General features: G+C 42.9%; 1 protein-coding gene across 4 annotated transcripts; it reads left to right on the top strand.

The window, feature by feature from the left end:
- The first annotated feature begins 1,870 nt into the window (after nt 1-1,870).
- On the top strand, nt 1,871-27,170 carry LOC132815100 (centrosomal protein of 290 kDa-like). Of its 4 annotated transcripts, XR_009644626.1 has the most exons (9): nt 1,871-1,969; nt 3,927-4,066; nt 5,002-5,085; nt 10,051-10,144; nt 14,994-15,168; nt 18,070-18,164; nt 19,030-19,181; nt 20,681-20,843; nt 26,713-27,170. XR_009644626.1 is itself a non-coding variant. In XM_060823860.1 (8 exons), exons 1-7 carry the CDS (start codon nt 1,937-1,939, stop codon nt 19,174-19,176), a joined length of 768 nt encoding a protein of 255 aa, XP_060679843.1. In that variant the 5' UTR covers nt 1,871-1,936; the 3' UTR covers nt 19,177-19,181; nt 20,904-21,685. The 4 variants fall into 4 exon arrangements, 3 of the variants coding, with proteins under 3 accessions (XP_060679843.1, XP_060679842.1, XP_060679844.1); XM_060823860.1 differs by lacking the exons at nt 20,681-20,843; nt 26,713-27,170 and adding an exon at nt 20,904-21,685; XM_060823859.1 differs by lacking the exon at nt 26,713-27,170 and having other exon boundaries at nt 20,681-21,685.
- The last annotated feature ends 423 nt before the right edge of the window (nt 27,171-27,593 follow it).

The following is a 27,593-nucleotide window of genomic DNA, read 5'->3' as shown; positions in this document are numbered from 1 at the left end:
TTTCGGGCATAAACCCTTCTTCAGGAATTCTCCTGTTCCTTGGATACTGCCTGACCTGCTGCGCTTTTCCAGCAACACATTTTTAAGCTCTGATCTCCAGCATCTGCAGTCCTCACTTTCTCCTAGACACGATGGGCTGAAAGGCCTCCTTCTCTGCAGTAATAATTCTTTGCTTCTATGATTCCTAACAAACTCTACTCAGTCTTCCTGGTGACAGGGGGCTCTGCTCAGTCCTTGTTTAAAATCTAAACAGAGTTGGGCAGTTAACTGGTAAAAAATGAGGTCTGCAGATGCTGGAGATCACAGTTGAAAATGTGTTGCTGGTTAAAGCACAGCTGGTTAGGCAGCATCCGAGGAACAGGGAATTCGACATTTCGGGCATAAGCCCTTCATCATGAAGAAGCATTAAACCCTTCATTCCTGATGAAGGGCTTATGCCCGAAACGTCGAATTTCCTGTTCCTTGGATGCTGCCTAACCTGCTGTGCTTTAACCAGCAACACATTTTCAACTGGGCAGTTAACTGTCTATCATCATTAACAGATAAACTCTCCATGGCAACGCCTCAATCTGAGGCCACCAGCCATAAAATCAGCATTTTGTTTTTAAAAACAAAGTTATGTCTCAGCTCAGACAATGCATTAAAAAGGTGTGAAGTTAGAGTCTGGCTGTATTTCTGCAGTTAGTGGTGTCGATGTAGACATGATTCAGACCAGTTCTATTTCCAGAGTAGGAACTTATAAAATGTCATATGCACTGACAGCCTACAGATTGTGTGCTTTTTGAACAATATACAATTATCTGCAAATGCAAATTCACCCATAGATTTATATGTGTGTATGTGAGGGAGCGATAGGGGGCGCTGCTCGGTTGCCCCGGTAACAAGAGGTGCTGCTTAGTCCTCCCACTGACAAGGGGGCGCTGTTTGGTCCTCCCTCTTAGGGGGGGAATGGAGGGAATGGAATGTTTGGTCCTCCCGCGGAGAGAGGGCGCTGTTTAATCTTCCCAGTGACAAGGGGCTCTGTGGGTCCTCCCGCTGACAGGGGCCGCTGCTCGGTCCTCCCGCTGACAGGGGGCGCTGCTCGGACCTGAGTTGCTCGGTCCTCCCGTTGACATGGGGAGCTGCTCGGACCTGAGTTGCTCGGTCCTCCCGCTGACAGGGGCCGCTGCTCGGTCCTCCCGCTGACAGGGGGCGCTGCTCGGACCTGAGTTGCTCGGTCCTCCCGCTGACAGGGGGAGCTGCTCAGACCTGAGTTGCTCGGTCCTCCCGCTGACAGGGGGCGCTGCTCGGTCCTCCCGTTGACAGGGAGAGCTGCTCGGACCTCCCGCTGACAGGGGGAGCTGCTCGGACCTGAGTTGCTCGGACCTCCCGCTGACAGGGGGCGCTGCTCGGACCTGAGTTGCTCGGTCCTCCCGCTGACAGGGGGCGCTGCTCGGTCCTCCCGTTGACAGGGGGAGCTGCTCGGACCTCCCGCTGACAGGGGGCGCTGCTCGGTCCTCCCGCTGACAGGGGGAGCTGCTCGGACCTGAGTTGCTCGGACCTCCCGCTGACAGGGGGAGCTGCTCGGACCTCCCGCTGACAGGGGGCGCTGCTCGGTCCTCCCGCTGACAGGGGGAGCTGCTCGGACCTGAGTTGCTCGGACCTCCCGCTGACAGGGGGAGCTGCTCGGACCTCCCGCTGACAGGGGGCGCTGCTCGGTCCTCCCGCTGACAGGGGGAGCTGCTCGGTCCTCCCGCTGACAGGGGGAGCTGCTCGGTCCTCCCGCTGACAGGGGGAGCTGCTCGGTCCTCCCGCTGACAGGGGGCGCTGCTCGGTCCTCCCGCTGACAGGGGGAGCTGCTCGGTCCTCCCGCTGACAGGGGGCGCTCGATGTCTGCTAACGGCGGCGTTCACCTTGGAGCTTGGTTGAGTGTGTGTGGGAGTGAGTGCCGGCGGTGATGGCGATGCCGCCTGTACACAGGTGTATCCAAGTGAGTGAAGTCCGGGCAGTTTCCTAAACGGGCAGCCGGGTCTCCGTGCCTCTCCCCCGGCGGTATCACTCTGTGTTGGCCGGGGTCTGAGTGGCCCAGGGCGACACTCCCGGAAAGGGGCCACTGGCCTAGACCTGTGCAATTTTCTTTATAAAATAATGTCTTTATAAAAGTCACAGTGAGGATGTAATAGTGACATTATGGTTTAATTATTAATCTAGAGCCCTGTTAATATTCTGGGGGACTGTGGTTCATATCCCTCAATCTCAAACAGTGGAATTTAATTCAATAAATATCCAGGAATTCCCATGAAACTAATGTTGGAAACTCCAACTATTTTGTTAATGTCCTTCAGGGAGGGCTTCGGACCCCTAGCAATGTGATTGACAGTTAACTGCCGGCACGGTAGTTCGGGATGGGTAGTAAGTACTGGCTAAGGTAAGAACAATGACTGTAGATGCTGGAAACCAGATTCTGGATCAGTGGTGCTGGAAGAGCACAGCAGCTCAGGCAGCATCCGAGGAGCAGCAAAATCGACGTTTCGGGCAAAAGCCCTTCAGGAATAAAGGCAGAGAGCCTGAAGCGTGGAGAGATAAGGTAGAGGAGGGTGGGGGTGGGGAGAGAGTAGCATAGAGTACAATAGGTGAGTGGGGGAGGGGATGAAGGTGATAGTTCAGGGAGGAGAGGGTGGAGTGGATAGGAGGAAAATGAGCGAGGCAGCTCGGACAAGTCATGGGGACAGTGCTGAGCTGGAAGTTTGGAACTAGGGTGAGGTGGGGGAAGGGGAAATGAGGAAACTGTTGAAGTCCACATTGATGCCCTGGGGTTGAAGTGTTCTGAGGCGGAAGATGAGGCGTTCTTCCTCCAGGCGTCTGGTGGTGAGGGAGCGGCGGTGAAGGAGGCCCAGGACCTCCATGTTCTCAGCAGAGTGGAAGGGGGAGTTGAAATGTTGAACCACGCGGCGGTGTGGTTGATTGGTGCGGGTGTCCCGGAGATGTTCCCTAAAGCGCTCTGCTAGGAGGCGTCCAGTCTCTCCAATGTAGAGGAGACCGCATCGGGAGCAACGGATACAATAAATGATATTGGCCAGTGATGTTGACATCCTGTGAACGGATTTTACAAAAATTGGTGTATTTTAAAAGAACTGCGGATGCTGGAAGTTAGAAACAAACACAGAAACTGCTGGAAAATCTCAGCAGGTCTGGCAGCATCTGTGGACAGAAATCAGAGTTAATGTTTGGATCCAGTTCTGAAGAAGGGTGGCTGGACTGAAAATGTTAACTTATGCTTATCAGTATATTTTTGGATTCAAAGTGGTGGACAGTACCTCAATAATTACTGCAGTTTGTTTTCTCCAGCTCCTTCTACTGTTTGTACTTGGTCTCCACCTGCTGGAGGTGCTCAGAATAGTTGCAGATCTTTCTGTGGTTGATGTGTTCTTAGGCAGGACAGTGCCGCCTGTCTATGGGATTATTACATTCTTTTCCCAGAGTTTTCATTTGTAAATTTTAAAACTGAAATTTTTTGTCTTTAGGTTTGATTAAGTGGCAGAATGTTAAAACATTATTGTTGAGAAATGGTGGTGGAAAAAGACAAAATATCGATCTTGTTGATCATTGCTGAATTGTCAACTGTAGAAGGCTTGGAAAAGTTGAGGTGTCACAGGAGCACTGCAACACATTTCCAATGTGTTGGCTCCAGGTCTCAATGGTGGAGGGAAGCTAAAGATTAGACACGTCTGTGATCTCAGAGTCAGGATGTAGCTTGGGAACAAATGTAGGTTAAGAAATAAAATAGGGTTTCATATCACCAAACAAGAAATTTGAAAGCGTATTGTTGGAAAACACAGATTCCTTTTCCAAGTAATAAATGGGACGTTACAAAGGCATCATTCAAAGGAGGTTTTAGCTGTGCTGTATGTGATTTGGACTAACCCCATTTCCATGTTTTCCTTTAGCTTTTTGCTGAAAACGAGCATATACAAAGAAAGTTGAAGAAACTTCGGCTGAAAAATGAACAATTGGAACGCGAGCTCTCAGAAGTCCAGGGAAAGCTGCAAATGCAACAGCTGATGAGGGACTTTGTAACTACCAGAGAGTAATTAGTTTTTCTTGCATACTGTAGGAGTCCTTAAGCACTGCTACATTACTATATCTATATGTGTATAAAACAACCCTCAAATATTACAACAGCAAAATTCCATTCAGAAAAAGAAAGAAAATTGAAGCCTGCTGGACAAGATGCTGACCATATTCTAAAACTCACAATTACAAAACTTGGGTGTGTGGTAGCATGACGATTATGTTACTGGACTAGTGATTCAGAGACTGGCTAATGAGCTGGGAACTTAACTTCAAATCCAACCAATTAAAGTTCATCCTAGTCACATGTCTTTTAAGGAAGGAAGTATGTCATCCTGTCTGGCCTGTCCATGTGAGACTTCAGGACCGTAGTACTGTAATACGGTGGACTTGTAACTGCTTGTGAAATTGTCAATCAGATCATTTGATTGTATTCAGCAAGGTGGCCCCTCTCCACCATGCTTTCAAGAGGAGTTTGTTATACATGTTGGCTTTGCCAGCTGTGTCCATAAATTTTTACAACCTCTTGAATTGTTTGTTGACTGGATTAACCAGCTTTTTAAATTGTACACCATGCTTTCAAAATCTTGGTTTGTTTAAATGACATTTTGTTGACATCATCTCTAATCTAAAAGTTAAAATAATTCTATTGTTTGCAATTAATGTTGTGCAGCAACCGCCTTTTAAAATGGTTTCAACCATTTTGTGAAATTGACAAGTAGTGAAATAAAGAGCCTGATATAATAGGAATAGACAAGGAATTAATATCTGTGCAGGAATTGGAGGATATACCACTGTAGGCTGCATCTGTGCATGAGCTGTTATTTATTTACAAAGTGTTAATGCAAAAAAGCTGCGTGCATATTAGTTCTAACCCTTGTTGGATTTAATTGCAATGATGTAGAAGATGTTACAAAACAAATACTAACCATCACCATTCTGTTTTCCAAGTGCTCAAATACAGACAGAACCACAACCATGGCACAAAGGAGGTGTTAAACAAGGCAATATGTCAAAGGCAGATGAAAGGAACAAGTAAGTATCTTCGTTGCCGTTTTCAAAAATATTTGTGTATTGAGCAGAAAGAGGCAACCAAACCTTGTCTTAATTTAGAGTGAATGAAGGGTGAGTGATCTAAGAGGCCAGAAATAGTTTTTGCTTTAAAGAAGATAGATGTATACAGGGTTATAATAATTATTCAGGCCAGCATTTCTTTTACTTGTCCCCACCAGAACCGTTACTTTGTTCCCAGCAACCTTGGAAGAAATAGTATAAATTAAATATTTGTGTAAAATACAGTGATAATTTGTCCTGCATGGGTCTCTGAAGCTGCAAGCGACTTTGAGGCAGACGCTAAACCTTGGAGGAACTAAAGTTGATTGTCACAAAATAAATGCAAAATGATCTTGATCCATATGAAGTCCACAGTGAGTAGGTACTTGTTTCATAGAAATAGTAATTGAGAAAGATGATGGTTACATTTAATATCTGCATAAATGTAAAGCAGGCAACATATTGGTTGGGTACTGAAAGTGAGTTGCATTTATCAAGACTGTTTGTGGATTTGGGTGTCTGAAGTCAACATTTTCTACAAATTGAAAAGTCATCTTTAGAAATGTTTCGACAATGATGTGCAATATAATTGATGTTATAGCTTGCTAATGCAGCTTCTACGCCTTGTCAAAAATTGTCAAATAAATATGCAATCATAATCAGAGAATTTGTTGGTTAGATCTCGGAGTTATGTCTTGCAACTCAGTACGAATATTTTTCCACCAACAAGTAAATTCTTAAGAATTCTATATGTAACCTGGCTTTTAATCTCATTTTTTTTAATAGATATTTTTATTGGGAATTTAACATTTTGACAAATTTACAAAAATAAGCAGAATTTTCAAGCACAAACATTAATATAAAAATAGATCTTAAATATATAATCATCAAAATTCAACTAATCCACAATCATCCAGAGTGTATAGTTGCGTCGCTTACATCCTTCAAATAAGAGAAAATGTTCTCTAATACACTCATAACAGTATGATAAAAAGGAAGCTATTTCCAAACAATAAGAACAAAAAAAAATTAAACATGTTTGAATGGAGATCTTCCCCCTTGTTCTCAGGGGGCCTTACTACCTTTCAAACGTTCCACCATATCCTCTCCCAAACAGTGTCCCACCCTCGACCCGGGCGCTCCTTAATAGGATTTAGATATAATACCGAGCTAGAGTTAACAGTGAGCGCCGCACCCCCACCCCTCCCCACCCATACCTGAGTATATCTAATAGCATCAATGCCACGTACAAACACACATAACTATAAAATTACAACTCCAACAGATTACAGTTAAGTATAATAACATAGCAAGGAAGACAACCCCGCTCCCAGAGGCAAAAGTAAAGTAGAATAAAGTATCCATTTCTCCCCACGGAGTGTGGGAGAGGCAAGCCAACATAAATTCTCTCTTACGATTTATTTAACCGAGTCTAAAAGTTTCTTGGCCTCTTCCGATGATCTAAAATTATACTCGGATCCTTCGTGGGTAAAGCATAACGTCGCTGGGTAGCGTAAGGTGTATTGAATATCTAAGTCCCTTAAACATTTCTTCACCTCATCAAAAGCCTTCCTTCTTCGTGCCAAAGCCGGGGAGAAGTCCTGAAATAACATAATCTTGGATCCTTCATGAATCATAGCTTTAGGATCCTTTCCAAGCTTTCTGGAGGCATCCAGGAGTATCTGCCTCTCCCTATAACTCTGCAGCCGGAACAGGACCGGGCGTGGGCGCTGGTTTGGGCCAGATCCGCGTGCTGCGACCCGGTAGGCCCACTCCACCCTTACCCGGTCGGTTTCAGCCCCCAGGTTTAAAAGCTGGGGCAGCCATCGCTCCAGAAATACTGCTAACTTTCCTTTCCCTTCTTGCTCTTGAAGGCCCAGCAACCGAATATTCTTTCTCCTATTTCTGTTGTCAATATCATCCATGTAAATTTCAAAGGCCCGGACTCTCTGCTCGAGGGTTCGCACCTGTTCTGCAGCTGTTTGAGCTGCAGCCTCGGAGGTCGTGGCCTTTAGTTCCGCCCCCTCCACTCGGCCCTGCAATTCTCCGATAGTTTGATTCTGTTTCTGCAGCTTTTCTTTGAATGCATTCCATCTCTGTCGGGATTCTGCGATGAAATTGACGAGTGTCGATTCCAGTCTGGCAATCATCTCTACAAGGCCTGTTTTTACATCAGCTGCAGCCGGAGGAGAGGAGGGTGGGGGAGGGGTCTTTGTTTTCTGAGAGCTGCGGGGTCCCTTTGATTTACTCATTATCCACTCAGTATTAGACTATTTAAATATAATATTCAGCAGCTAATTAAGATTAAAGAAATTTTTTGGGTGGTTTGGCAAGTGTGGTGGGGGCAGGAAACCCACTTTACCCAGGTTTTGGGAAGGGCTCTGTAGACTCAGACTTGCTGAGTCGCCGCCATCTTGGATCTCCCCCTTAATCTCATTTTTAAATCCAACAAGGTCACATCGGAATGGAACCTGGAAGCTCCTAGTTTCCGGTTTCTAATTCCACTTCCCCCCCCCCCCCCCCCCCCCCCGCACCCAGTGTCAGCCCTGTCATCCTCCTGGTGTGCACCTTCTCATTCTACCCTCTTCCCCCCCCCCCCCCCAAATCAGTGTCTGCCCTGCCATTGTCCTGGTATTGCCCTGTCATCCCCCTGATATCCGCCATCCCCTCAGTGTCCACCCTGTCCGACTCCGGGATCCACCCTGTTATTCCCCCCCCAGTCTGTCCATCATTCTCCCAGTATCTGTTCCATGATCCGCCTGGTACCCACCCAATGCTGCAATCACCCTGGTATCTACCCTTCCCTTACCCCCCCCCCCCCCCCCCAGTGTCTGCTCATCATCCTCCTGGTATCCGCCTTGTTATCCCCGTGCACTGCCCTGTCATTCGCCCGGCATCTGCCCTGTCAACCCCCCACCACCAGTATCCACACTGTCACCTCCCCGGTCATCCGCCCCGTCATCTTCCAAGTGTCCTCCCTGCCAGACCCCCCAATATCCGCCCTGTCATTTCCCCCCTCCCCCCCCCCCCCCCCCCCCCCTCAGTATCTGCTCTGTCGTTGTCTGCCCCCCCCCCAGTATCCACCCTGTCATCCCAATGGTTATTCACCCTGTCATCCACCCGGTTTCTGCCCTATCATCCCCCAGGATGAAGGGTTACTCCAGTAACCTTTGCATGAAACACCAATCAACCTTTTGCTTTCCTGACTCCTTGCTATACCTGCATATAACTTTGTGATTCATGTACCAAGATACCCCGATGCCCCGACCCACAAGGTTTGCAAAACCTCTTTTGATTTCAGTAGTATTTTGCTTTTGTATGTTTTGTGCAAAATGGAGCAGCTCATATATTCCCATGTGATACACTATCTGTATTTTCTCCCCCACTGACTTAATCTATTTGCAGACTCTCTACCTCCTCTGGGCTACCTACCTTGGTACTGTTGTCAATTTGGTCTGATTTTTAAAATTCATTCACGTGATCTCGGTGTTGTTGGCTAGGCCAACATTTAGTGCCCCATTCCTAACTGGCCCACATGTAGGCCAGACCAGACAAAGACAGCAGATTTCCTTCCTTGAAGGACATTAATGATTCAAATGGGTTTTTCCAGCAATCAACAATGGATTCATGGTTATAGAGATGTACAGCATGCAATCAAACGTGTTGGTCCAACTTGTCCATGCTGATCAGATATCCTAAACTAACCTAGTCCCATTTACAAGCATTTGGCCCATATCCCTCTAACCTTTCCGATTCATATGCCGATCCAGATTTCTTTCACATGTTGTAATTGTCAAAAGGTGTGGTGCTGGAAAAGCACAGCCAGTCAGGCAGCATCCAAGGAGCAGGAGAGTTAATGTTTCGAGCACAGCTTATGCTCAAAACATCAACTCTCCTGACACTTGGATGCTGCCTGACCGGCTGTGCTTTTCCAGCACCACATGTTTCGACTCTGATCTCCAGCATCTGCATTCCTCACTTTCTCCCACAAGTTATAATTGTACCAACCTGCACCACTTCCTCTGCGTGAAAGAGTTGTTCTCATCATTTGACTCTTAATTCCAGATTTTTTAAAAAATTGAATTCAAGTTTCACCATCTACTGTGGCAGGATTCGAACCCAGGTCCCTAGACATTACCTAGCTCTGTGGATTAACAGTCCAGTGATAATACCACTAGGCCATTGCCACTCCTACTCCCTGACATTGATATTGGTTGAAAGTTGTTGATACTCCAGTGATCTTTATGGCATTCCATTAGTTACAGCTTGCAAAGTGAAAAAGGAAATTTCCCTCTACCGTCTGCTTCCTTTTAGCTAACCAGTCTTTGATCCATGGTGATGTCTTAGCTGTTACACCATGTGATGTTGCAACTTAGCAAATACCATTTTAACATCCAAATGCACCACCTCCTCTGGTTATGTGCCTTTCTGGCTACTTTCTTAACCACGTTTATGTTATGCCCCAATGTTTCTTCAAGTTGATTTTTTATTTTAAGCATTTTAGTATGCAGAAGTAAATTGTACTGTGTAGTCTCTAATTATTGTCCTATATAACTGCTTTGAAGAGCACTGACTTCTTTCGGGAACTCCAGCAACCGTTCTCTGCCATGGGCATTTCAAAAGCAGCAGCAAGGTGACGGATCAATGATTTCCTTTTTCTCGTGATGGTTGAGCACAGTAGTTCAGGGTGGCCAGTAAGTTACTAACTGTATCAATGTGTCACAGCACCTTTAGGATGTCCCAAACTACGGGAGCACTCATGGTCGATTTAAATTTGTAAAATCTTCCAGGTTTGTTGGGTATTCACTTCTCTCCTGTTACTCCAATCCTCTGTAACCTGTATGTGACATCAGTTTCATTTTACATGGTTCAATCTTAATGCCTAGAGGAGTGTGTTATTTCAGAAATAACGATACTGGACTAAATATCATGTCTTTGTTTAAACAGTCGACTGCTACAGATGTATAACGCTCTACAGAAACGCTATGAAAAAGAAATTAAAACCAACAAGGAGCAGAGTGAAATCATCTCTAATCTCACTGTGAGTTCTGCATTTTTGTATCACAACTGCATCATGTTTCATTCATTATCAAGTGGCTATCTGTACCTGAAATATTGACAGCTTGGGATGATATGGAATTGACAAGCCTTTACCTGTGAGAAGATTGAAGACATGCTGAATTTCACAATCTTAGAAGTATTATGGCATAGAATGAGACCATTTAGCTCATTGCATCTGCACCAGCTCTTCAAATGAGCATAATTTCCTATTGCCAATCTCCTGCTTTTCCCCTGCATATTCTTACATGTTATTTATCTCCAAGTAATCATCCCGAATCCTCTTGAATGTCTCAGCTGACCTAGTTTGATGTAACATGAAACTGGAAGCTTGTTTATGTCAGCCATGTTTTATTTTGACCGTACATAAAAAGTAGTTCTGTTCAAGGACATATTTGACCATTAGCCTGAATTTGGAGATATTTATTTTTCTTTATATGGTTAATGGGAATCACATGGAAGAAGAATGGGTGGAAATCATAATTACCAAACATTTATTTGTTTATTTTGTGAGACACCATGATGGTTTATGTCCATGATATATGTAAACAACAATAACAACAGCTTTCATTTCTATGCCACCTTTAACATAGCAAGATGTCCCAAGGTGCTTTACACAAGTATTATTGAACAAAGTTTGATACTGAGCCACATGTGGATGGATTAGGATAATCAAAGATGTCATTTTAAGCAGTGAGTTAAACACTCGCTGTCACATCTGCTTGTTTAACTCACTCTCAGTATGATTCCTTGAATAAATTCTGCTCCTCTCTGCGACAGGATTTCCATTCTGACCTTTTTGTTCTCTGTTGTCACTTTGGTTTTCTCTCCTGGCCCTTGACAGAGTTTTAAAGAATATCTTACTGGAAGAAAGTGAGCAGCAGAGGGTTAGGGCAGGAATGTGTGGACTGAGTGTCTGTTCAAGTAAATTATAAAGGATATAATAGCAGTGCATTTAAAACTACAGAATATGATCAAGCAGAGTCAGCGTGGCCTTTTGATAGGAAATTCATCCTGACATTTACTCGAGTTCTTTGAGGGGATAATGGGATAGATAACAGGAAAGAAATGGAAGTAATGCATTAGGAATTTGATAAGGTGACACACTAGCCTACTTAATAACAGGAGCCCATGGTGTTGGACAAAATATATTAACAGAGAGGACTGGCTAACTACAGAAGACAGAGTTGAGTTAAGGGGAGCATTTTCAGGATGGCAACATATAACTGATGGTGAGCCACAGGTACCAGTGCTGCAGCCACAATTATTTACAGGATATATTAATCACTTGGATGAGAAATGAGAATGTACTATAGCCAGATTTGCAAATGACAGAAAAATAGGTGGGAAGACAGTTGGTGAGGATGCTATAAAGGGTAAGGCAGACAGGTTAAGTGAGCGGGTAAAATCTTGGCAGATGGACTATAATATGGGGAAAAGTGAAGTTATGTACTTTAACAGGAGGATTAGAGGAACGGAATATTAGTTAAATAGAGAAAGACTGGAGAAAGCTACAGAAAGGGATTTGGGAGTTCTCATCCATGAATCACAAAACATTGTCATTCAAGTTCAATGTGTAATAGGGAAGGCAAATGGAAAGTTAGAGTCATGGAGATGTACAGCACGGAAACAGACCTTTCGGTCCAATTCGTCCATGCCAACCAGATACCCTACATTAATCTAGTCTCATTTGTCAGCATTTGGTTCATATCCCTCTAAACCCTTCCTATTCATATACCCATCCAGATGCCTTCTAAATGCTGTAATTGTACCAGCCTCCATTACTACTTCTGGCAGCTCATTCCATACGTACATGATGCTCTGTGTGAAAAAATTGCCCCTTAGGTCCCTTTCAAATCATTCCCCTCTCACCTCAAATCTATGCCATCTAGTTCTGGACTCCCCCACCCCAAAGAAAAGGTTTTGACTATTTACCTCATGATGTTATAAACCTGCATAAGGTCACCCTTCAGCCTGCGACGTTTCAGGGAAAACAGCCCCAGCCTATTCTGGCTCTCCTCACTGTCTCTCCTCCAGGGAATAACTGTGGTTGGGGTATTGTCTTCCCATATATTCTCTTTCTATATTTCCTAACTATATTTCCTTCCTCAAACAGTGAATCACTGATGAGATGGAAGAGGAGTGAGATTGACTATCCCACTGCTCCGGCTGCTGTTCCATGTATTCCGACAGGGCATTCACTTTGCAGCGCAGTTGGTCTTAAATGTTCAAATTTAGATGGAATGATAGCATTAATTACCCGGACCGTGGCCAAGATCGAAGTCTAAGGCGAGCACAGATCAGCAGCCAGTTGACACAGGGATCTGGGTGTTGACCTTTATTTCAAAGGGAATGGAGTACAGAAGTTGGGAGGTTTTGCTAAAATAATTTAAGGCACTGGTCAGATCCCAGTTGGAATACTGTGAACAATTTTAGAACCCTTATCTGTGGAAACATTTACTGGCATTAGGGCAGTCCAGAGTAGGTTCACTTGGCCAGTACGGAAGGAATGTCTGATGAGGAGAGGTTGAATAGATTGGACCTGTACTCGATGGAATGTAGAAGACTGTGAGACGATCTTATAGAAACGTACATTTCTTGGGAGACTTTACAGACTGGGCACGGAAAGGTTGTCTCCCATTCTGGTAGAGTCTAGGACCAGAGGGCAATAGCCCAGAATAAGGGGCTGCACATTTAAGACAGAAATGAAGAAGTTCTTTTCTCAGAGGGTCGTGAACTTGCGGAATTCTTTCCTGCAGAGGAGTGTTGAAGCTGGGGCGTTAATTATTTTCAAGGTTGAGAGAGGCAGATAGTTAATCAGTAAGGGAATAAAGGGTTAAAGGTTTGAAAGTGGCATTGAGGATTGTTAGATCAGTCATGAACTTGATTGGCTGAATAGCGTACTTTCTGGTCCTACATTTTGTGGCCTTTTAATGGTCTAATAATTAAGCATCTCAGCAGGTGAGGGTACGGTCACCTATACTGCTGCAATGAGAAAGAGGCCGGAGTTGGAAGCCCACTGACAGCCCGAGAGGCCTGGAGCAGTACATTAAAAAGTGATAATGGAGTTTGAGGGCAAGGAGAATTCTAAAATGGAGACATTGGCAGGCTGGGAGCCAGTATTGATCAGTAAGCACAGAAGTGATGGGCAGTGTTCCCTGTAAGTTGTGTGTGTGGCTGCACATCATTTGAAATCCTCGTGCTCTCTCCTGTCATCATCCACTGTGTGACTTCCACTCTCTTTTAAATATATTGCGCGCACTGTAAGGACGTCTGTGCAGGAACAACAAAAATGAGAGAAAACCTTAGTGCTGGGACTGGTTACAATCTAGAATATCGGCAGCAAAGTTTAGGATAACTTGGCTGGAAGAAGAGAGGTGAGTCAGGATTGCAACAGAGTCAAGTCTAGACCGAACAAAAATGTGAGTGAAAATCTCAGTAGCATATAAACTAAGGCAGAGGTGAAAGTGAGAACGTTATGGAATTGGAAGAGAGTGGTCTTACTCATGGTAAAAATAGTCAAGCATGACACCAAGCTGTGCACATTCTAGTTCAGCCTCAGGCACTTGCCAAAGGTGGCTTTGCTGACAAGTTAAGAGTTTGTAGTGGACACCGAAGGTAATATTTCCTTCGCTATTATTTTTCTTGTCCAAACATACAGCATGAGCAGAGATTTTCTTTAATAGGTATTAGGAAGACAGATTTTGATATTTGCTGCGCATGTTCCTGTTGGTTAGTGAGTTTTTACATTTGTTTCTTTTGCTGCCAACTCAGCTAATTGATCATATTAAGTTTTTCCAAACCTTTAGGCCTCTTTGAACAATGTTGTTTACTACCTTCTTTTACAACCTATGTCTTCTAGGATAACCTTTGGATTGTAAGTGATATTCTTTCCTGACCTTTGCTTATACCACGGTTAGTTGTTCGTGTTGAAATACTATATTTAGATTCAGCAACAGATTATTTCAGTTAGCTCTCAATTAATAACACCTTCAGAAAGTTTACACTGTGATACTTGGTAGGAAAGGTCACCGAAAGCTTTGTCGAAAGAGATAAGTTTTAAGGAGTATCACTAAATAAGAGATAGAGAAGGAGGAGAAGCAAAAAGCTTTAGGAAGGGAATTCCATAATTTATGGCCAATAAATTGAATCTAAGCTAAATTAACATTGTTATCAGATAACGGCCAAGAAAATAAATCTCTGGACAGTTGAACATTAACTAGATAAGTTAACTGTCAGTGATAAATAATGGCACATATTTTCAGTCGTCCATGCAGTTATGAAAAACCATTCCCTAGCTCTCGGTCTAAACTGTAACAAAATCTCAGTCTCTGACTAAACCTGTGGTGGGTTTTATTGTTGGCTGCACCACAGTATCCTTGGTGAACTCTCAGTAATTTCAGAATAACTGTGATCACCTCAGACTATTGAAGTCCTTTTAAGATACAAAGGATTTTTTATTTAAAGGGATTTATGATTTCAAACATGGTTGCTAACCAGGCATATATTGGAAAATGCACAAAAGATGTTTATATATAAGTTTAATGTGAATGTTTATGTAAAAACTTATGAAAGCAATAGGCCAGGTAAATGTATACTGTGTTACAATTTGTGTATGGACGTGACATTATCTGAACCTGGAAATAGTTTTCATTTAATAACCTGCATGATTTTCTTTTCTTGTAATTTTGATTCAGAGTGTGCTACAACCCCAGAAAGATAGTATGATACACAATAGACAAACACTTCTCTTTCATTGCTATTCTTGTTTCACTTAATCCTGCAGTTTGCACAGTGTAAAATGTTTGGTTCCTCACTCTTGCATCTTCCAGATGAACATTCATGAGTTAGAATTGCAGCTTGTGACGTCAAAACAAAGAATTCAGCAGCTGGAACACCCTCCCACAGTGAGGAGACGAAGGACACCAACACCAGAGCATGGCACTACATCTCTCAAACACCAGTCTGAGGGCAAGAGATGCTGCTCATCTGACTGTATCCACACTGGTGAGGCTTTAACTGATATTTCTTTCTTCTTGTGGATGTTAACTTATATAGACATCTAGTTTCTCATATACTGGCTCAAGTGGCCTTTCATCATCTATGAGTGAACGACTGGAGAATGTTTTAACTGTGAGAGGCAGGAAGTATCATAGACAGGGCTCTTTTGCTAACTTTGTCCTAATGACATCCCTACTTTCTAGCAGACATCATTTGATAGGTGATAGGGAATAGGAATAATATCTGGGAATTGCACCTCTCCCACCCACCCATCCACAGTGTTTTGTGGCAGTGAGGTCATTTGTGACAACCCATTATCACTCAGTTTGAGATCTGCAATCTCAGTATAGAGCACAGATTGAGCCCTTAACCACTTTGAGTTATACAGTTTGGAAGCAGACCAGTCAGTCCAACCTGTCTGTGCCGATTAGACATTCCAGTCTGGCCTCGTCCCATTTGCCAGCACTTGGCCCAAATCCCTCTGAACCCTTCCTATTCATATACCCATCCAGATGCCTTTTAAATGTTGTAACTATACCTGCCTTCACCACTTGCGCTGGCAGCTCATTCCATATGTGCACCATGCTCTGTGCAGGAAAGGTTACCCTCTGGAGCACATTACTTTCCTGAACTAGCTGAATTGAACCTTATAGAGTCACACTGTGTAATTTGTGCAGTCTTGCAGTTTAATTTACATTCAGTAATTGTAATTGTTTAGCCCATCTAGCCCAATCCTCAGAACATAGTCATTGAGATCTACAGCACAGAATAAAGCTCTTTTGATTCATTGAGTCTGGACCAGCCAGAAACCTTACTATTCTAAACCCTTTTTCCAGCACTTGGCCCATAGCTTTGTAAGCCTTAACATTGTAAATGTGTACCTAAGTACTACTAAAATGTGATGAATGTTTCTGCCTCTACTACTCTTATAGGCAGTGAGTTCCAAACTCCTAGCACCTTCTGGGTAAAAGAAAATCTTCCCTCGCATCCCTCTAATCCTCCTGCCCCATACCTTAAGCCTATGGCCTCTTGTCATTATTCCCTCCTGTTCTACTGTGTCTATGCCCCTCATAATTTTATACATCTTAATCAAATCTCACCTCAGTCTCCTCTGCTCCTAGGAGAACAACCTCAGTCTATCTAATCTCGCCTTTATAAATGAAACTGTCCAGCCAAACAGCATCCTAGGAAATCTTTGCACCCTTTGCAATACTGTCACATCCATGCTGTAATGTGTATTATAATACGGCCCACATTAATCTAGCCGTAGCCCAACCAACATTTTATATGGTTTCCCCATAACCTTCCTGCTCTTAAACTCTAAACTTCAGAGAGTAAAAGGCAACTATTCCATATTCTATTTAACCACTTTATCTCCCTGTCCAACCACATTGAGGATGAAGGGATCAATGCACATGCACACCAAGGTCCCTCTGATCCCTGGTGCTCCCAAGATACTATAGTTCTTCATGCATTCCCATGCCTTGTTTGTCCTGTCCAAGTGTACCAGAGAGGAAAGTGAAAACTATTGCCATCTCCCCTGCCATTACCTCCCTTGCCTCATTCAACAGCATTTAATCAAGCCCTGGATATCTGTCTATTTTATGCCTGCCAGACCACTGAGTATGGAATACGGTGAGGGAATTTGATGGGGGAGTTTAATGAGGGATATTCAGTTCGTTCTGTCATTACTAGCTCTCCGAATGATTGTTTAGATTTAAGTAATTATCTGCCACTGTAGGAGCAGCAGTAGGCCATTCAGTTCGCTACATCTGCTCCGCCATTCAGTGAGATCATGACTGACCTGATAATCCTCAACCTTTCAACCTTTTCCCATAACCCTTGATTTCTTTGATGATTAAAAATCTGTCTCTCCCAGCTTTGCATATGAACCAGCCTCTAAATCCCTCTGTGTGAAGGAATTCCATATATTTATCACCCTCAGAGAAGGAATTATTCCTTGGATGCCTTGATTAGGCCTGTCTCCACTATATTTCCTGGCTGTGTGTTGCAGATTCTATTGCTGCACAAAACAATGTTTTCTCAAGTCATGTTTGCTTCTTTTGCAAATGTCCTTATATATGTGTCCACTCATCTTCAGTCTGTTCATGAACAGGAATAATCTTTGCTTATGTATTCTATCTAACCCCTAACTTCTTCAATCTTCGTAACTGAAGTGTATTATCCCTGGAACCACTGTAGGAAACCTCTTCTCCACACCCTGCAACACGCTCACATCCTCCTTAAGGTGAGGCACCCAGAATTTTTTTTAAAAATGTGTTCATGGGATGTGGCCGTCTCTGGCTAGGCCAGCATTTATTGCCCATCCCTAATTGCCCAGAGGTCAGTTCAGGGCCATTGTCTATGCCAGATCCACAGCAGTGCTTCAGTTGTGATCTAAATGGTTTCTTATACAGGTTCAGCATAAAGAGTACTCTATCATTTCTCACTTACCAAACAGCTTACAAAATTCCAGAATACGTATCCATTAGTATGTGTTCTTGTTTTACTTTTGAGTGGGGCATTCTATTAAAATAATGTCCACATCTCTCTGATATTAAAATTGTATTCTATCTTACAGCTCTGATAATCTTTACCTTTCATAAAAACAGTTAAGAAATTAATATGGAATACAAATGTACATTTAATTTCTGATCTGAACTAAATTTTTCCAAGCAGAGGGTCAAGGTGGTCAGATTCTGATATTCAGACAAATTACTTGAGGGAGATTTGCTTGGGTGACACTCTTCTATTTCATAACAGCAGTTCAAAGGAAATCCTGTGAAACCAATGAAATTCGAGCAAGAGTCTTAAAAGAGGGACTATAAAAACAGACTAATTTAACAAGTTTTACTCCCCATGTTTGCAATCCTGTCATTTCCTTTTAATATTTGTCGTTTTCCGTAGAGTTGTTGCTGGAGATAGAAAGACTGCAAAAGGATAAGAACAAACTGATAAAAGAGAGACGTAATCTGAAAAATGAGCTAGCTGGACTAGACAAGGTATTATTTTGCTCTTGATTTGTTGTAAGCTTTATTTAGTTGAGCAATCCTCTTCAACTGGTTAAGTTATTTCATTGACATCTTGTCTGATGTGGCCATCACCACATTACTTCATGGGCATAGGCTATGAGGGGTTCTTGTGGCACAGTGGTAGGGACACCACTAAGCCAGGAGCCCTGCATTCAAATCCTCCCTGCTCCAAAGGATTGTTATCACATGTCAGAGCAATCTGATTGGAAAATATCTAGATATGTTATAAGATTCTCTTGTGGTATAATGCTAGTGTCCCTCCTTGCTCCAGAGATGACATCTCTGAACAGGTTAATGAAGAAAATACCTAACCTGAGGAGCTCCTGCAGTGAGACCGTTGGCTTTGAACAACCATAACCATCTTCTGCAGTAAATCAGAAATTGTTGAGCTAATGATGATTTCACCCCAACACTCTTAACTTAAAACAAAAAATTGTCAAGAGGTATCCCTACCCCTGAGCCAAAGACTGGTTGCAAGTGCCACCTGCTCCCGGCTATGTAATACTAGCACTGGTTAAATTGTCAGAATGCCATTGCATTCGGTGGATGATATTTAGTATGGCATAAGAATATGTGCCCTAACCATTTACTGTGTAATTTATGATCAAATTCCAATGCACAGTGATCCCAATGCTTTTGAACTTTTTTAGAACGAAAGTTGTGTGACTTCAACAAACAGTTCAATTGAATGTTCAAAACTGAATTAGCTAGTATCAGAGGGGCTTTATTGTCACTTCAAGTTAAGTGTAATAAACATGTTAAGGATATATTTTAAATGTGACTTCTGAATTTTTACATTGCTTAGACTAATTTGATTATTCTTTGTGAAATGCAGGGTTTCTTTGAGGAAATTGAAGATTTAAAATATGCTTTGCAAGAATCTGCTAAACTGAATAAAGAGTATGAAAAATGTCTACGGACCATGTGTGAAAAATGTGGCCTTCCATTTCCAGAAACATTATGTACAGTTACCACAAAATGAAAAAAGTAATGAATGATACCAATAGTTTTTCCTTATGTACAAAAATTGTCATACTTTTAGAATGTGTCATTTTTTAAAAAAAAACAAGGACCTGGAGTTGCTGTTCTCTTGCACTGTTTCCTTTTCACTCAACAGATGCATAACCCAGTGCAAAAGGTCATGAAATGCTGAGCATGAGCTGTGATCAGAAGCCAGTCCTGTTCAGAAATCTAGCAGTGCTCTTGATGAGTAAATTATCAGTGGGACTTTCCACAGCTTGCACTTGTTTATAGACACTTGGGGAGACTCGAGAATTTAAGATGGCTCTTTTAGGCATCATCATTATAAATAAGCGTATTTTAAAAATTTTAGGTTTTTAAAAACCAAACTGCTAAGGACCTCATTGCCCCAATCTAACAAGGTTTTTTTTTAAAAATGTGTTCATTATTTTAAGATTGAGCTATTCATGATGGTGAGCAATTTAATAATGGTAATTAATCCATGCAACTTAATTAATTCTACCTTAAGATTTTTCTTGTGATAAGCCAATGATTCAGCTGAACTAATCAAACCACACCTACTTACCATTCTTAAAATCAGCAAGGGATATATAATAATTTAAAACCCTGCCCAAAATACACTGATTGGTTCATGGTGAGTTTTGCATTCAGCAATACTCAAATTAATTTGAGAAGGAACTGGGCACTATTTACCCTAGAATAAGTATTTATGTCTAAAGTGGAGACCATTCCATAGTATTTAAACCATATTGTTATTTTGGGTATGTTACTTAGTACGGTGACAGTAAAACGATTTCTACCAATGGGAGTCTATTTCTTTAATCTGGGCTGCAAATGAGCATTAAAAAACCCCAAAATCTCTTTTCCACACTGGAGAGAGGAAATATTAATTGGACTATTCACCATGTTGTGGCTGGGATCCTCTTGGAAATGTTTTCAAAAGCCCCATGACCTTTCCACCCTCTTGCAGGGAAATATGTGCAGGATCCATCCTGTGTCTATTTTATAGAAAACTACTTATTTACTTAGCAACTAAAAGTCAGTACAATCCACAGTAAAATGATGACCAAAACTGCAGCAGACTCTTGATAAATGGATTATTCCAACAACAAAATGCAGGGTGTGGAGAATAGTTACATGATACTGATGGTTTGCGATCCCAGACATTTGTGCAGGGCAGGCTCCGAGAGTGATTGACTGGTAAACTACCCAATCTTCCTCATTCTGAGCAGCTACTTGTCCCTATATTCAGTCCAAAGGAAATGTTTGAAAAAGTTACATTTTTTAATAAAATGGTTAAGTAATTATTTGCTAAGAAATTTTAAGTTTTGTTAGAAACACGTTATTTCATGTGTTTCTGTGCAAACAGTAGTTGAAATAATCAAGTTCAGACTGCAGTGTTCTCACCTTCTAAGCCCAGTTTAAAAATTTTTTTAAATGGCAAATATGTCAGAATGGCCAGGGCTGTCACCTGTTAACAGGCTTTTCCTCCTTTCTGTGAACAGGCCAACCTTTGAATTTTTACAGCACCTTCACAACCTCAGGATGTCTATTTTGAAGCATGGTCACTGTTGTAAAATGGAGAAAACTGCAACCAATCTGTGCATAGCAAGGTCCCAAGAAACAGCAACAAGATGACTGGCGTTATATAACCTAAATAACACCTCAGTAAGAAAACTTAACAGTTCTGAAGATTTTGAAATGTTAATTCTCTTTCTGTCTCCACAGATGCTATCAGATCCTGTCGAATTTCTCCGGCATTGTCTGTATAACTGACCTAATGATCTGTTTTAATATTGTGAACTTAAGAGAAGAATGTGAGTTGGAAAAGCTCCCTGCTCTACTTTGAATTGTGCTACAGGAGCATTTATGTTCACAGGAGAGGAGAGAATGGACAATAACTCAGTTTAATGCCTTAAAACAATGCATCTGTAACAGTGCAGTACTTATTCCAATCTGCACTGGTACAGCATGCTAGATTATATACAAATTCATCTAGTATGGATTGAACAAAGTTTGGGAGAAGATTTGTAGCTCGGGTGCTCGTTGTGGTTCTGTTTGCCGATCTGGGAATTTTAGATTACTTACAGTGTGGAAACAGGCCCTTCGGCCCAACAAGTCCACACCGACCCGCCGAAGCGCAACCCACCCATACCCCTACATTTACCCCTTACCTAACACTACGGGCAATTTAGCATGGCCGATTCACCTGACCCGCACATCTTTGGACTGTGGGAGGAAACCGGAGCACCCGGAGGAAACCCACGCAGACAAGGGGAGAACGTGCAAACTCCACACAGTCAGTCGCCTGAGTCGGGAATTGAACCTGGGTCTCAGGCGCTGTGAGACAGCAGTGCTAACCACTGTACCACCGTGCCGCCCACATGCCACCGTGCTGCCCACTATTTGTGTTGCAGACGTTTTGTCCCCTGTCTAGGTGACATCCTCAGTGCTTGGGAGCCCTCTTATGAAGCGCTTCTGTGATCTTTCCTCCGGCATTTATAGTGGTTGTCTCTGCCGCTTCCGGTTGTCAGTTCCAGCTGTCCGCTGCAGTGGTTGGTATATTGGGTCCAAGTCGATGTGCTTATTGATTGAATCTGTGGATGAGTGCCATGCCTCTAGGAGTTCCCTGACTATTCTCTGTTTGGCTTGCCCTATAATAATAGTGTTGTCCCAGTCGAATTCATGTTGCTTGTCATCTGCGTGTGTGGCTACTAAGGATAGCTGGTCGTGTCGTTTCGTGGCTAGTTGGTGTTCATGGATGTGGCTCGTTAGCTGTCTTCCTGTTTGTCCTGTGTAGTGTTTTGTGCAGTCCTTGTATGGGATTTTGTACACTACATTGGTTTTGCTCATGCTGGATATCGGGTCCTTTGCCCTGGTGAGTTGTTGTCTGAGAGTGGCTGTTGGTTTGTGTGCTGTTATGAGTCCTAGTGGTCGCAGCAGTCTGGCTGTCAGTTCGGAAATGCTCCTGATGTATGCTAGTCCTTTGGGTTGCGGCATGTCCTCGTTCTGTTGTCTTTCCCTTAGGCATCTGTTGATGAAATTGTGCGGGTATCCGTTTTTGGCGAATACATTGGTGTACTGCAGTGTGTTGTGGCCCTTTTGAATAGTCGAGTAAAAAATGAGGTCTGCAGATGCTGGAGATCACAGCTGCAAATGTGTTGCTGGTCAAAGCACAGCAGGCCAGGCATCATCTCAGGAATAGAGAATTCGACGTTTTGAGCATAAGCCCTTCATCAGGATCCTGATGAAGGGCTTATGCTTGAAACGTCGAATTCTCTATTCCTGAGATGCTGCCTGGCCTGCTGTGCTTTGACCAGCAACACATTTGCAGCAGCAACCCTTTTGAATAGTGTCTTGATGCAACTTGTTTTGTGTGTGTTGGGGTGGTTGCTTTCGTAGTTCAGGACTTGATCTGTGTGTGTGTGTGGCTTTCCTGTATACCTTTGTGCTGAATTCTCTGTTAGGTGTTCTCTGTACCATCACGTCTAGGAATGGGAGTTGGTTGTCCTTTTCTTCGTCTCTCGTGAATCGGATTCCTGTGAGTGTGGCGTTGATGATCCGGTGTGTGTTCTCTATTTCTGTGTTTTTAATGATTACAAAGGTGTCATCCACATATCTGACCCAGAGTTTGGGTTGAATTTGCAGTAAGACTGTTTGTTCTAATCTTTGCATTACCGCTTCTGCTATGAGTCCAGAGATGGGTGAGCCCATGGGTGTGCCGTGGACAAACAGGAAGACAGCTAACGATCCGTATCCATGAACACCAAGTAGCCACGAAACGACACGACCAGCTATCCTTAGTAGCCACACACACAGATGACAAGCAACATGAATTCGGCTGGGACACTACTATTATAGGGCAAGCCAAACAGAAAACAGCCAGGGAATTCCTAGAGGCATGGCACTCATCCACAGATTCAATCAATAAGCACATCGACCTGGACCCAATATACTGACCACTGCAACGGACAGCTGGAACTGACAACCGGAAGCGGCAGAGACAAACCACTATAAATGCTGGAGGAAAGATCACAGAAGCGCTTCACAGGAGGCCCTAGACAGGGGACGAAACGTTTGCAACACAAATTCCCAGCTCGGCGAACAGAGCCACAACAATGGGATTGAACTTCTGATTCAAAGTTAAGAGTGCTCCAACAATATCTTAGTGCAATATTATCTCCGGCATTTGGCTCTCATTTCCCTTTGAAGCAATCTTGTGATTGAGATTGATATTTATAACCAACCTGTTTGAGGGTGTGATGACCCTTGTCTAGACCAGGTGGGACTTCAATCTGTGCCTCCTGGCTCAGAGGGAGGGGCACAGCCACTGCATCTCAAGAGCCTCTGGCTAAGATTGATAGATATTCTCTAAGCAACCTGTTAGTGATGTTATCATGCATCTCTGGAGCAGGTGGGACTTTAACCCAGGCCTCCTGGCCCAGAGACAGGGACTTTGTCAGTGTGCCACAAGAACCTGTGGCTAAGATTGATCACTGAAAAGAATAGAAAGTCAAACGTGCTGGCTGTCAGCCTTTGTGGTTAAACTTAGGTGTTCCAACACATCGGCTGATTTAAATGAGATTAATGAGAATTGTGGGTTTTTTTTGGAAAAAATAATGGTATGGACTGGGAAGTTGTTTCACTTGGGTAAATAGAAAATGGTTCTTAGCAGTGAGGGTTCAAAATAAGTTCTAGTAAAAGAAAACATTCTTTAGCTGTGAGTTTGTGGCTTTGTTTATTAATTTGATTCCATAACCAGTAGATATAGTGCGTTTGGATGTTCAGAAGGCACCCGATAAGATGCCACATCAAAGATTACAAGATGGTATTGGGATAAATGTTTGGTGAGATGTTAAACCAAGAACGTGCCTACTATCTCAGGTGGATGTAAGAAATTCCATTACTCTATTGAAGAATAGCTGCAGATTTCTCTGTGTACCATGGCCAGGATTTATCCTTCAACTAATACCTGTTTTTTTCATTGTAATCTGGCTGCTATTTCTACACTTTGTTAAGCACTTAATGAGGTGCAAAGTGTGTGTTGTGACATTGTAAATTAATGCAAGTTTAGCAAAAGGAATTCTAGAATGGTGTTTTCATAGGTGCCCATGAAAGGGAAATCATGTTTAACCAATTTATTAGTGTTTTCTATAGATTAAGAAGCAAGGTGCATTAGTAGATGCTAGTATCTGCAATGTATTTGAACTTCCAAAGGGCATTTGAGAGGTGCCATACATACAAAAGGTTACTGCACAAGATTTGAGCTCAGGGTTTTGGAGAAATACAGAGGAACCTCGATTGTCGGAATGAGATGAATGGGAACTATTTTGTTCGGATAATTGATTATTCGGTTAATTGATACAATTCCTCTCCTCCGGGGCTCAGTTTTCTGAAGTTTCCTTTTTCCCCGCTCTGTCTGTCTTGCTTCCCCTCTCTGTCTCAGGGTTTGTTTCTGAGCAGACACACCCTTGTGTGTAAGGGACCTGCAGCATTGCCGAACAATCCCCCAAAAAAAATCAGTTCAATGGGATTGACACAGCGAGCACTGGCTAAGTCCGTTCCCCGTTCAGGAGACTAGGTAGCCGCACACTGCGCGCGATACCCTGCCCATTCAACCCTACCCCCTCTGCCCTCCTGTCTACCCAAACAACCCTGTCCAAACCTGCCCCACCCCACACCATCCAACACTGCCTCCTGTCCACGTCCCCATCCCTGTCTGACCCGGCTGCCAGGCCCCACCTCGTGAGCAGGTAGGGAAACAAGTTTTAAGTCATCACAAAGAGACTGTAAAGGGATATAAACAGGTTTAAGTGAGTGGGCAAAACTTTGGCCAATGGTATGTGATGTGAGAAAAGTGAGATTGCCCACTTTGGCAGCAAGATTAGAAAAGCAGTATATTATTTAAATGGCAAGAAATCTGGGTATCCTCATTACATGACTCACAAGACATTAGCATGCAGGAACTGCAAATATTTTGGAAGCTAAAATGGAATGGTATCCTTTATTGCAAGCAGGAATGGAGCATAAAAGTAGGGAGTATTGTTATAACAGTTTAGGACGTTAGTGGAACTGCACTGAGAGTATGCTATGCAGGTTTGATCTGCTGAAGGGACATCCTTGCATTGTAGACAGTTCTCAGAAGGTTTGGTAGGTATGTCCTGGGACAGTGGGGGATACCTTAGAGAAAATTATAAAGAGAGTGAGCCTGTACTCATGGGTGTATTTCCTAATGAAGGGCTCTTGACTGAAATGTTGATTCTCCTGCTCCTCGGATGCTGCCTGACCTGCTGCGCTTTTCCAGCATCACACTGTCGACTCAAGGGTGTATTGTAGAGTGAAAGTGATCTCATTAAAACAGAAAAACATTCTGACAGGTCTTCACCAGAGAGTCGCTGAGAGAATGACTCCTTTTACATGCGAGTCCAGAACCAGGCAGCACTATTTCAGAACAAGGATCTTCTTTTAATATGGAGATGAAGTGGGATTTCCTCTGAGGGCTATTAAACTTTGTAATTCTCTGCTTCAAAGAACAGTGGTGGTTGGTCATGGTTAAGACTCAGACAGAATTTTAGTCTACAAAGGAGTCAGTGGTCTGGGGCAGGCAGGAAGTGCAGTTGAGGCTACAATCAGATCAACCATGAACTTGGGTGAAGCAAACTTGAAAGACAAAATAGTTTACATCTTCCATTTATTATGTTCTTCGTTTTGATGTAATTTTTGAAAAAAAGACATGCACTTTTATAGAATGTTACATGCCCACATCTCAAAGTGCTTTACAGCCAGTAAATTCCTTGTGAAGTGTAATCACTTCTAATGTAGATAACGTGTCCAAATTGTGCACAGCAAGATACCTCAAGCAGCAATGTTAAATCAAATACAGTTTTTGTGATGTTGATTGAGGAATGAACTAGCCAAGACACTGAGGATAACCCCCTTGCTCTTCAGAATAGTGCTGCAGGATAAGATCATAACAAGTAGGAACAGGAGGAGGCTGTTGGGCCATTTAATAGGATCATAGCTTCCCCTTTTTTGCCTTTTCCCCAGAATCCTTGATTCCACAACTGAGCAAGAATCTATTTATCCTGACCTTAAAGAGACACAAGGATGCCTCCCACCCAAGCTCTCTGGCAAGAATAAATTCTTCCTTATCTCATTTTTAAATTGGCATTACTATTCTGAGGCTACACCCTCTGGTCTTCTCACCCAGGAGGAGAAACATTGTCTCAGCATTCATCCTGTCAAGCCCCTTAACAATCCTACATATCTCAGTGAGATCACCTCTCATTCTTCTAAACTCCAATGAGTAGAGTCCAACCTGATTTAGCTTTGCTCATAAGACAGTCCATCCATACCAGGGATCATCTATTATCTTTCAGATAGATCTAACAAAGCTTTTCACTGTGTCCTGGTACACGTGATAATGAATTCAATTCAATTCATAGAGTCCTAGAACTGTACAGCATAGATGAAAGGTCACCAGGTAGAGCCTCTTCAATACTGTATTGGAGCATCAGATTTGATTTTTCCATTCCAGAGCTGGACCACAACGTAAATCCAGAATCTCGTGATATGGGGCAGGAGTGCTACTAACAGAGCCACAGCTGACAATCACTACCTTCACGATTCTTAATTTTGTACATCGTTGATCTAGTGAGCAAAATGTGAAGCTCATACAACAGGGACTGCTTGCCAATGTGCCGTTTTTATAATATTGCTGACTGGAAGTCATGCAATATGGTGCTTTATTGTTAAATTGTATATCCCGGTGTAATCCAATAAAGTAGAGGTGTGAGTGCTTAATACAGAAACTGATGTAGGGTGCTGGCACGTGTAGAACCAGTGTAATGTTCAAGCAAATTATTCGGACTACCTGTGTGTGTGCTTCTACCCAAAATAAAACTAGCTACCCATTTTAATCCAATTTTCTAGCACCTGGTCCATAACCTTGCAGGTTACAATACTTTATCTTCAGATTCAGGCGCCTTTTCCATGAGTGAAGGGTTTCTGACTCGGCCACCAAACAGTGCAGTGCAGTGCACTTTCTTGTGTTTTGAAAGTGATGGAATACAGGCTGTGGCAGCATTGGGATGCAAGGCATGGAGTATCAAGAGGAGAATCCAAAGGGTGTTTACAAATATATTAAGGACAAAAGGGTTATTAGGGAGAGAATAGGGTCCCTCAAACATCAGCAAGACGGCCTTTGTGTGGAGCCACAGAAAATGGGGGAGATACTAAATGAATATTTACTAAATGAATATTTGCATCAGTATTTACTGTGGAAAAGGATATGGAAGATAGAGACTGTAGGGAAATAGATGGTGACATCTTGTAAAATGTCCAGATTACAGAGGAGGAAGTGCTGGATATATTGAAACGGTTAAAAGTGGATAAATCCCCAGGACCTGATCAGGTGTA

Source organism: Hemiscyllium ocellatum, chromosome 4, assembly GCF_020745735.1.
Source record: "Hemiscyllium ocellatum isolate sHemOce1 chromosome 4, sHemOce1.pat.X.cur, whole genome shotgun sequence".
NCBI lineage: Eukaryota > Metazoa > Chordata > Chondrichthyes > Orectolobiformes > Hemiscylliidae > Hemiscyllium > Hemiscyllium ocellatum.
The sequence above is the reverse complement of the archived record's forward strand: the minus strand, read 5'-3'. Positions and strand labels throughout refer to the sequence as shown.

Excerpts from the sequence above, each read along its gene's own strand:
- LOC132815100 (XM_060823860.1), top strand. The coding sequence starts at position 1,937 with ATGGCGATGCCGCCTGTACACAGGTGTATCCAA. Across the intron at positions 10,145-14,993 it reads AAATCATCTCTAATCTCACT|ATGAACATTCATGAGTTAGA; the intron begins GTGAGTTCTGCA and ends TGCATCTTCCAG. Across the intron at positions 15,169-18,069 it reads ATCTGACTGTATCCACACTG|AGTTGTTGCTGGAGATAGAA; the intron begins GTGAGGCTTTAA and ends CGTTTTCCGTAG.